Source organism: Thermobia domestica, chromosome 18 (assembly GCF_964235325.1).
Source record: "Thermobia domestica chromosome 18, izTheDome1.hap1.1, whole genome shotgun sequence".
NCBI classification, from domain to species: Eukaryota; Metazoa; Arthropoda; class Insecta; order Zygentoma; family Lepismatidae; genus Thermobia; species Thermobia domestica.
In genome coordinates, this window is record NC_137471.1 from 89,079,650 (window position 1) to 89,091,948 (window position 12,299).

A 12,299-nucleotide genomic window follows, 5' to 3' on the forward strand; every position below is an offset into this window, starting at 1 on the left:
GATCATGTTTCTACTTATTTTCCTCAAGCATGGGTTCGAAACGAATTATAAAACTTAAATTGAATAGAATGTTGAGTTCTGATATACAGCACATGTACGCCGACTACGTGGGTGCTCCGGAGCTCCAGCATCCACACAAATAATCATGTGGGTGTGGTGCACCCACAATATTTTTAGTTTGATAGAAACAAAATAAAATACATATTTCTCACTTGCCATTATCAAAAAATAATAAGCAATTAAAACATTGCGATGGAACTTAAAATTTCTAACCTTTAAAACATAATTGTTTGTTTCAAATGTGTTTGTGCAAAGGCAACCAAGCAACAGACTTAAGTTAGTCACTTTGCAGTTTATGACCACAACAAAATCCATGCAAGTTCTTTCTGCAATACCACTAAAATTATTTGCTTTTATGAAGACTTTTAATTTTAATTTGTCCCAGACAGAGCCCCGTAGCAGGCTAAGCTAGGAGATAGGATAGGCGTAGTCCCGTAGCAGACTAGAGGCCTGGGGTTAGGTTACTCCTAAAGTCCTGTAGCAGACTAGAGGATGGTAACCAGAAAACTGGCACTGAATTGCCTTTGTCCATCCAATTTATAGGGTTCCTTGGGTGGCGGTGGCGCTGCTACTCCGATGTCGTCTTCTGCTCCGTGGGAGGGGCTAGAAGCCGTCGTCTGCAAGTGATTGTAGATCCATCTGGTGTGAAGTCTTATTGCCGAACCACATGGTGATGCTTGTAAACACTGAGATGTAGAACTGTTTGTTTACAACATCACATGGGATATGAATGTGGTATTTTTTTTTCAGTAACGTGTTGATAATATCATTGCCTCTTGCAATCATTGTGCATCATGTGAGCTCTTTAAAGTACACGCTTAATGTTACAATTACATATGTTGAGAATATTCATTACGATAACTTAACCTTGGACCTGGGTTTGAACCCGTTGCTCTTGCGTTTAAGTCAATCGTGTTACCGACTGAGCTAGGGTAGCCCCAACTTATCCTTATAGTACAGATATATTTTACTTTATCACAACAGGCTCTTTATGACAGTGTTCATAAAAAATTTTAACTAAAAGGAAATCAATAAAAAATATCGAGACTCCCCTGAAAACATATAACACGTCCCGCCATTGATATGCACCCACCTAAATTTTGGAAAATCCGCGCCGTTGATACAGCAGATTGTTTATCGCAAAATAACTTTCACCGTACATTATTATTATTATTATTATTATTATTATTATTATTATTATTATTATTATTATTATTATTATTATTATTATTATTATTATTATTATTATTATTATTGGAAATTATCAAAAATTTTAATAATATTTTTTAATATATTGTAATAATATTTAAAATAATATATAATATTTTAATAGTATTTTGTCCTAAAATAAGGTCAACACTAAGCAAGTTATCAAATCAGCTTCTTTAACACTTATTCGAAGTCTATATTACTGAAGTTACATATCTGTAACCCAGTTGCAGAACTCGTTTTGTACGAGCTTTTTTTTTTTGAAAATTGAGTTATGAGTTTCACTGTATTCTACATACCAAGGTACACAATCAACGATGCAGAAACTCCCGTATAATACATTTCTTGTCATAAGAAATAAGTCTCAAAATTTGTGAATTGTTGCGAAAGGCGTCTTGCCTCGGCAAACCAGTAATAAATATATTGATGCATTATTCGTTTAGTCCATTGTAAAACTTTGTATATGAAAGAGCCTATCCGATTTGTCATACGGATCAGATCACGTGATCAGATCAAATGTCCATTGCGTACTAAATCAAATCTGGAGATTCCAAATCCAGATGTAAGATATTTCAAGCTCGTAACCTCCATGTGGGGTGCCTGAGTGATAATAAGAAGGTGAATATACTTTATCATTATTATTGATTTTACTCAAACAACTTGACTTGTTCTATCCATATTTACCTTACGTGCTATACATCGTTTTTAAAGCTCTTCATTATGTCTTTCCAATAAACTTTTAATTAGCCATCTCATAACAGTTTTGAGATATGTGGACGACCCTTTTTTTCATTCATTTTCCATTGACTTTAATGTTCATGTTTCGTGCTCTTTTTTTGACTATGTTCCATTCATTTTAGCACAATATGTTTTACAGCAGGCTCTACATTATCTGTTATATGTTTAAGCAGAATTTCAGCTATCTCCCTCTTTCGGTTTTTGATATAAGTAGAGGAATTATTTATTTTTCATTGGTTTTCCATTAATATTAATACTATTGTTTCGTGCTTTTTAAACATGTTCCATCCATTTTGGGACAATTTGCTTTTGGAATCTAGAATCTAAATTGTTTCTTCTTTTGAGCTGAATTTCAGCCATCTCCCCCAAACGTCTGTTCACATCATTGATACCAGATAGGCCCTTTGTCAGCTTTACATCCCCGATTATGTCGTGTAGTCTAAATGAAATGGTGATGATGAGAATGAATAAAATAATGCAATGACGATAGTAGGAGGAAGTGGGAGAACCATGAAAAGTCTATGCATACGGTGTTCGGGTACCACAAAGCGCACTTGGCGCAAGTTTTGGTCGTTTTTTTTTTTTTTTTTTTTGTTGTTTTTTTTCGTAAATTCATTTTTTAAAAAAGTCAACCTTTATTTTGACAAGTCAATAGTTCTTTATATTCGTAAGACGGTGCTACTGTTTGAGAGTCATTAAAGTGTTGGTAGTTTGTTATTTTTATTATTTCCTTTCGTTTATCTTTATTCGGTAAACTTCATTCAATTGCTTTAGACAAACACATGTGGATCCTCTTCATGTGAAAGCGTCAAAGTTTGGTAGAGGAAAAAAAGTGCTCTAGGAAGGAAAATTGAAAGAGGATTGTGGGAAGACAAATCAGGTAAGTACAGTTCATGTAACTTATCAAACAGCTTTATTAAATTTCTAACAACCAGGAATCGTACAACTTAATACTGAAAGGACTGACACAAGAAAACAATAGTAAATGATTTCTAATGTGTCTGTAAGCTAAAGCTGAAGTAAGGAAAATGTCTTGATAATGGAACTCAAACCTTATATCCTTGTTAAGCGAGGTCTGAATTGATTTTTGACATTTAATTATAAAACGGAGGAAAACTAAAATGTTATTGAAAAACTTGTAATTGAAAGAGATATTCCTTACCAATTGTAATTGAAAGAGGTGTTACTTTAAGAAACGCAAAAATTGATTGTATTAATAAATTCTTATTAAAACATAATGGAGAAAACTGGCCCTAACAACAAACCATGTTATTTTTCAAATACCTGTTTCGAAAGCAGCGGCATTTGAGTGAGGTATGAGATTATGAAGATAGTATGGAAGATATTCTTGAAGGAACTGAAGAGTTGATTCTGTAATTAATCAACTATGTAAAATCAAGATTGTAAACTTTAATGTCCTTTCTGCCTTTGGGTCATGTTTCAAGTATCTGATAATGTCATTTATGTCATGTTTTCACGTAAAATTGTATTTGAGAATCTTTGTAATCGTAAATTCCATTTATGATTTTAAAGAAATAAGTTTCTTCAGTAAAAGTTCGCATTCGAGAAACTTCTGAAATCAAAACTCGTAATGTCCGTACTGTTGCAAAACTAGTTTCATCCAGAATAATGTTGCAAAAAAAGTTTTGTCCAAATTTACTTTTTGTGCAATATCTAAAATATAAATTAAATTTCTTTGTCCTCTGATCCCTAAGTTTTTTTTTTAAATTTTATTTTATTCCTGGAAAGCATTTCTTCCAGGCCGTAACGAGTTTTGAAATTGGACGACAGATATGTTAAATTAACCACTGATACTACTTCTCTAAATTAAAAAAGAAATTATGGAAATCATTGTCTTTATGGGTATTATAATATTTTGCAAACATGTTTTGAAATTGAATTTTTATAATTTACTCCTTAGAAACTTGCACTTATCGTGTCTAAGTATATACAAAATGGACTATACTGTAGAAATCCAAGATTTGCAAAGTAAAAACTGGAATAATTTGACAAATTTCAAAACTAGGTCAATTTTGTTAATTGAGACATACTTTTTATATATATTCAGTTAGTATATTATTATTATTATTATTATTATTATTATTATTATTATTATTATTATTATTATTATTATTATTATTATTATTATTATTATTATTATTATTATTATTATTATGCACTATGTATACATATGTGTGTATTGACTGATAGGCGACGGCTCTTTGATTTGAAATTTTTTCATGTAATTCTACATGGAGATTTTGCTACGGAGAACTCTTTCTCCTTAAAAATTCCTCACAGAAACATTAGAAAATTTGTTCCGTTTATTAGTAAATATTTAATAAGGTCTTCAATATACAAAAGTATAGAAACAGCTAATAACTTTTGTCCGGTTTTTGATTTGTTTCATAAGAGTTTCAAGAAGGTGCGTAAATTATTTTTTAATTTATTAAATAAAGTATGATTTCTCAGTATTTTTAGGCTTGCAACTGATTGTCTTAATTTCGTTTTGAATTTTCACTAAATACTATATTGTATTTTTTTTTTTTTATCAAATTGTAAGAATCTTTCTAATTTTGACAGATACACATGTTTGTTTCTTATTTTTTGGTGTTTCTGGAGGTCATTTTTGTAAAGTATTACTTCGTGAGTTCTATTTTTTATGTGTGTTACGGAACAATCATTTGTCTTTTTCTTATTATAACCTTCATTTTTATATCCAGTAATTATCTGCATTTTTTTTTACTTATATATTGCTATTCTTTGTTCTTTTTTAAAAATATTCGTGCTTCATTTGTGTCTCTATATTACAATGTATAGCTCTATGTATAATCTTATGATGTAATTAGTATTGCATGCGCTTTTTTCTTTCTTTCTTTCTTTTGGCGCACTTGTGGTTGTATGCTGTTTGCTGCCTAATAAACATTTATATATTATTATTAGTTAACCTGTAAGGTGCTATTTGAAAGGTCCTTTTAGTTTTGTTAGTTTTTTTTATTCTCTCGTCTTTTATTTTCCTGTCATCTTTTCTCTTCTTCTATGCTTATTTTTTTCTTTTCTATGGATACTGCACTTTTTTAAATGAAATGAAATCTTTGAGTTTTACGTCCCACGGTTATGCCGGTTAGGCTAAAGGAGACGGTGATGATGAGTAATGAATGAAATGGTAGAATGAAGAAAGTGGGAGGAAACGGGAGAACCCCGAGAAAACCCACGCACACGGTGTTTGTCCACCACAAAGTTCACTTGGCGGGGGCTGGGATCGAACCCGGGACCCCAAGCACCAGAGGTGAACGCTCTACCACTGAGCCACCGCGGCCCCTGCACTTTTTTAAATCTTGATCTTGATTTTTTATTTGCCATATGTAATTTTTTTATGCTCATTTGATTTTCGTCATTATTACTAGCCTTATGAATCAGTGTATTTTACTTGATGTGTTTAACTTAGAAATATTTATTTTCAATCTGTAATAGCAGCTACATAGTGTCTTTCTGAACATTTTTTTCTTTCAATATTTTGTAAACTGTTTCAACTATACGGTAAATAATCCATTTTTGTATTTTATACTGTATACTTATTCTATATGGTATACCTTTTCTATATGCATGTTAAATATGCTTATTTTTTTACTATTGTTATTTTTGTGTTTTCCAGTTTGTAACAGATACTGCATGTTTTTATGCTGTTTTTTCTGAACTAATATTTTATCCATTTCACCTACTTTTGTATGATCAGTTGTATGTTGTTAATTCTATTTGCATGCGCCCTATGCTTGTAAAATACTTTTTTCCCCCGTTGGAGCACTTGTGGCTGTAATGCTATTTGCTTCCAATAAACATATTTCAAATTATACTAGTAGAATCAAAAATAGAACTGAAAATTTAATTTTGCGAAAAATGAGTAATTTATTCAATCTTACGAATACATTATACGTTCCGCTTTTTCTCTTCTTCCCTGGGAAAACAAAGCACGAAATATCACAGTGAATAGGCAAGAATTTTAAAATTATACATATGTGTGTCTTTTTCAATGACAAGCGGAACATTTGGTGCTCGGGTTGAATTTTGTCGAGGCATCGTATGAAACAATTTCATATCCCACAATACTATGAAAATTATTTAAATATTCAGAAAATCGGAATATTTAAGCACACAATCGAAGCACAACATATACTTTACAAACCAAGTACTATGCGCAATTTGAACTCTCATATGGTTTTCATCTTGGTATTTAACATAATTAAAGTGATCTATATTTATCAAATGAAAATAATAATAATAATAATAATAATAAATGCTTCAAAATTAATTCTGCGATTGAGCCTGATTGAGCACCATGTGTCCTCTAGTAGATAAATAACATGAAATTGCAAAGAAATGTATTACACTTCAGATATTCTTACTGAAAGAGAACTATTTTTACCATTTTTAAGAAAGAGTAGTAAAAATAAAAAGACCTAATTTTTAAAACGTAAGTTGAAAAAACATTTTTAAAAGTATAAGTATTAATTGCTACATACCGTTAAAACTTTTCCTTGTCTTGATTCGTGTATTCTTGCACGGATTTGTTCTCCTGACAGAGATTTTAAGCTTACAGTTGGCATTGCTTTACCATAAGGTTGATCACACATGCTTATAGTTACAAAATCATTGTCTTCTCTTGCAGAAAACCCACAGTTACAGGACATAGAGTATGTTGAGTTATCCAAACAACGCCAAATGCGACTCTGAATCTGAATACATGAAATCAAATGTCAACATCAGAACATTTAATTAATAAGCAGTAAAAAAAGTCATAAAATCATTACTTTCTCTAAATCATGCTTCTAGGTCAAAGAAGCTGGGTTTCGCATTTATTATGAAACCCTAAATGTTGATTTATTTTATCGGGAACATATCCTTACAATTACTCTTGTACTTCCCCCCTTCATGTTTTGAGCAGAAATAATGTAAGTAATATTGCAAAATACAGACATTCACAGTGAGATTCTAATGTAATCTATGACTAAAATTTTTATATCTTAAGTTGTATAGTGCACTCATCTTAAAAGTTTAATCTCTAAGAAAGTTGTTATGGGTTATATGATAAATTATGAGACAATCATGAATTGACAGTTCAGTTCTAAATTTATATTCACTCTCATGTATAGTAATATAAATATTACAATGTGTAAACCATCTGTATTGCGTACCTTTTATAATTGGAGATTTTTTCCTCTATTGAAGGATAATAAATAAATAAATAACTTGAAATCTCTGCAAAATTAGATTGTTAAAGTGTCCGGATTTACAACGCATTTGCTATATAGATGAACCTGTACATGGCCTTTCCTCGATACTATATACCATGTCAAGTTAAGTTGGCAACATCAGGTTAGTCCTGTTTTACTTATCACTTCTTGCCTTTTAAATTCTAAAATCTTTTCACCATAGCATGAAATATTGGATTTTAAACAGTATTAACTTTAATTTAGAAACTTGTCAGGTAAGAATTTTTATTATATTTTTGGCTTTTGTAGACAGTTATATGAATCCTTGTAGTCTCATACCAGTTTGCAAAAAAGAAATTAAACTTTTTGAACTGAAGCACAAAAAACAGAGGTAAGAATCACACACTGATATTCACTAGTTCTTAACTATATGCCTAATGAAACAAAATAGTTAAGAGTCTTCATCCCGGCGAAATTAAAATACCACTAATTTTACAGTAATTATGTGATATCTTCAAATAGATAAAAGATAATCGAAATGTGGAACAAGAGCGCCCTAGACAATATTATTTTACATGAGGAACCGTTATCACGACTCACTTATCTGCTTTCTATTTCGAGCCATTTTTAAATTCGGCATTTATTTTCGCGTTTCTAAACAGCTGAAAACGGAAAGCCACTAGGTGACTTGTGATAACGGTACCTCACGCAAAATAATATTGTCTAGGGCGCTCTTGTTCCATATTTCAATTATCTTTTATCTGTTTGAAGATATCACATAATTACTGTAAAATTAGCGGTATTTTAATTTTGCCGGGATGAAGACTCTTAAGTACACAAGCCTCCATGTATCTATGAATTTGTGAATTAACAGACTTTGTTGGGATGAGGAAATGTTTTTTCCCAATCTATCGTGAAATCTTTTTCTGCTGTTTTATCAAAATTAAACTAAGTAGAACCTGGTTTTCTTATTTATTATGAAATTCTAAATGTTCATTTACTTTATCGGGAACATATCCTTCCCCCTCCCATCACGTTTTGCGCAGAAATAATGTAAATAATATTGCAAAGTACAGATATTCATAATGAGATTCTAATGTATTCTATGACTAAAACTTTTATATCTTAAATTGTGTAGTACACTTATCTTAGAAGTTTAGTCTATAAGAAAAGTATTATCGGTTATATGATAAATTAACAGTTCAGTTCTAAATTTCTTAAAATAAAATAATTTCTCATACAGGTTTATGCACTTAATCTAAACTCCAATTTCAACTTTGCTAAAACCCACAAAGTTTATAATATAAGAGAATGAAAACACATGTTTACTTGAACATAAAACGCAATTTATTTACAACATTTATGTTCTGGGTATTCAAATCTTCACTACTGAAGACCGTAAGGAAAAATCTTAAACAAATATAGCCACTATTGCTGACGAAAAAAGTACACAATGAATTTAGTAGACCTGATGCAAATTATACTAGAAAAAAGTAATTCTTTCTTGTAAGTTATATTTACTTTCAATTCATTTAATTAGATTTAAGTTGGGTTTAGATTTGATCATGATACAAATAGCTGTCATATTCTCTTTATTATTAAAAAAAAACTATATTCCAGTATCAGATAGCATTTTGAAACTGTAGTAGGCCTATCTTTCGGATCTGATAAAATATTATATGATTTCTAAATGGCAAGGAAGCAAATTATCAGATTCAGTTTGGCTCTTTATGTTACTTTCTGAAAAAATTAATAAATTATCCACCAGAGATGACACACCTCAATAAATTTGACCTAGTACTCTCTCGTTTACATCTTGGTAAGAGGTATTGTGTAGGAAAAAATTACAAGATTTAAAAAATACGAACATTTGAAGCCACTCCTAGCGTAAAACTAGAGTAAACGATGACACACTATAAATGATATCCACATCACATGATGCTTGTGTCACACAGTGGATAATATTAGTCAAACCTACATGACTAATAGCGTGTAAGCAAGAAAGAGGTAGCAAACAATTGTTGTTCAGAGCATTATGAAGGCTGATTCTCCTACATGATCATGTTTGTCTTCCTTAAATCAAAATAAGGTTCCCTCTAAAAATTCAAATGAGAGGCACTTAATTATCCTCCATAGAACGCGAATATGTTTCCATATGATTTTGCAGTGCTTGAAATAATTGTATGCTGGTACTAGATTTGTATAGAATTGTCCTATGAAGGATGTTATTTAAATTGATATCCGAACAGTCCCCATCCTGTACAAAATGGTAATTTATCGGTAGCCTAAAGTAGACATGTTTTTATTATATTTTTTTCACTATAGTTTTATCGGGATAGATCATTTTCAGTTGGCTATTATAGAATAAGATCTAAGGAGGAGAATGACAAAGATTTTGACATGTAGGCAACTGACAATGAGAACAGAATAATTTTGCTTTCATAATGAGTGAAGTGAAGTTTGAATTAAATAACATGTCTTAGTGCACAAACTATAACCGTGGAAATGTTATAGTATACCACAATGAAGAACTTACGCATAGGCGTTCATTCAGGGGGTAAGATGGAGTGGTGGATCTAGAATGTAAAAACTGAGGGGGGGGGGGGGAGAGCCAGAACCCAGACTATGATACGTATATCATGAGTTTATATTTTTTTATGGATCCTGCAGAAGCTTATGGAGCCTAGGCTCCCCACCAAGAACTAGATCCGCCACTAGTAAGATGGATTTCAAAACCCTCTCTTTCTGTAACCTATAGGTACAAGCATCATCTATATACTAGTGTAGAGTCATAATTAAGTCAATTTTCTCATTGCTGATTATTAAACAACTTTTGGGCCTCTGTCTGAATCTTGACATGGATGCTCTTAACTTCACGCAGAGGATCTCATCACATCAATGTACATACATGATGAACCCCTTAATTCTCCTGATATGTCTTTCTCCTACAACACTATCCGCTTTCAACTTTCTCTGTTGCTCTGAATCGCAATATTTCCCTTAGGATACGTTCTTGATTAAAATATTGCTTATACACTTTTAAAACAAATTTTTAGTTGCTACCTAGTTTGAATTCCCTCTCCCCGTTCATAAAATCCCAACTACTTATTATTATTATTATTATTATTATTATTATTATTATTATTATTATTATTATTATTATTATTATTATTATTATTATTATTATTATTATTATTTGTTATGACCTTTGAGTTGAGAGCACCCTTGCTTCATACAATAGCAACTATAATACATGATAGGCAACAATCTCTGAAGTACTATAGTGATCACAAGGAATCATGAAGCTTGACCTAGATCTATGGATTTCTCCGAATGGGAGAGTGTGTCTCTGTCATCAACCCCTACCCATAAAATTTTGCCATTACACGATATACGGAACATCTCTTTAAAAATGTTTTCGAATTCCACTAAGTTTTGTTTTGTTATTTTTTCTTCTTGTCTTATACAAGTATTTTCACTGTTATTATTGTTACCATTTCATTCAAATAATTGTAACCGCTCGTGTTATAGTTATTTAAGAGCTGTTATTTTCACTCTTTCACCATGTCTTCAAAGTTTGTCAACATTATTGGTGCAGTTAAGTTGTTTCAAGTGTGCGTTCGTAAGGCGGCTTCACGAATTGTACCGAAATCTTCCGATGTATCGGAGGTGAAGCAAAACATTTGTATTATTGGTGCAAAGCTAAGACTTCATGAATCGTTGCAGCCACTATTGTGAACTGTCATACTTACCTCAAAATTTCTTTTCGTGCTCCTATAAAGGATAAACGTTCCAGTTCCGTAATAATCAAACCTTCTGTGATCGAAGGTAACGTAATGCGGCTCGGAAAATGAATAACATTGGCTAGTAGGAGTGTCTTGAACCTTGTAAAAGAAAAGAAGAAACCAATTATATAACTTATAAATTAATAGATATTTATTACATTATGTGTGAGATCATGGGTACAATACTACAAGAAGAAAATGGAATGGCAAGAGAAAAACGCTACGAGAGTCGTTTCAAAAGTTTCTGGCCTAACATATACAGACAAGTGACAGAAAAAATATTGTTATATTCGTCCAATCTATCAATGCACCTTTTACATCTCTTCTCCAAGATTTCAATACCTTGATTATAGAAGTTCAAAGGTTACTCCTGACTGAATATATTCCGTTATACAGGTAATATCACCAAAATAATGATATTTGTATCCTTTCAAAATTTATTTCTAAACTGGGAAAAGGTAGTCAAATGTGGAGAAGTTAAATCTGAAGAATAAGGTGGACAATGTACCAATTCATTGAATAAATTACCCGGGCTTCAATTCTATAGAACTGACTAAGACGTTTCCACGAAGGACTACTGCCGACTTCCAATCCAATGGGATTCATTACCACAGAAAATGTCAGAGGGCCGGATTCGAAAATCTGCTATGCAACAGGTATAACCTTTCGGCGTATCGAACGATTATTGTAACGCGAACCATACCATGACACCGGCGGATGAGGAGAATACATACAGCTGATACAGTATAAGTGTAATGCACTATACGTGTCCTATATTATTGTATGGGTTCAAATGAGAACCGGTCTCAGGCGAAGAAACATTCAAGGGATGTTGATATGATCTCGGAGAGCTTTAGATGAATTCTTGTTGAGGGTTCTACGTAGAATTGAAATTCTACTACTTGTTACTATTCTCTCTATATAGAAAAACTTTAGGTTTCATACATATCGTGTAGAAACTAGAGCAAAAGATTGTTGTCTTAAATTATCCACGAAGAAAATAGGCTTTTCCACTTTACTATCCAAAATAATTGTGTTACCTGGAAGATTCATAAGGGCACAGGGGACAGGTAATCAAATATTTATGATTGTGTGTTTTTAGAAGTGGTCAAGTGTAGCAGATAAAAAGTATCAGTACATTGGTGATCTGACCGTAATTAACGCCAACGTTAACATATATGTAAAACGTAAAAGCTAGAGATACCTGGTATTAAAAGAAAACTTTGTCTAAGACGAAAATGAAATATGACACCATAGGTTCACTTTAAGCATGGTTTTATTACACTTCTAAACAACG

General features: G+C 31.8%; 1 protein-coding gene across 3 annotated transcripts in view; it reads right to left on the reverse strand.

Annotated features, from left to right (window-relative positions):
• Positions 1–12,299, reverse strand: part of LOC145675443 (von Willebrand factor D and EGF domain-containing protein-like) — a 356,875-nt gene that overhangs the window by 102,265 nt on the left and 242,311 nt on the right. For all 3 annotated transcript variants that reach the window (XM_081745861.1, XM_081745862.1, XM_081745863.1), the window contains exons 9-10: positions 10,970–11,101; positions 6,528–6,740 (exon numbers count right to left, since the gene is read on the reverse strand). In XM_081745861.1, the coding sequence (XP_081601987.1) occupies positions 6,528–6,740; positions 10,970–11,101 (345 nt within the window). The remainder of the gene's footprint in view (positions 1–6,527; positions 6,741–10,969; positions 11,102–12,299) is intronic.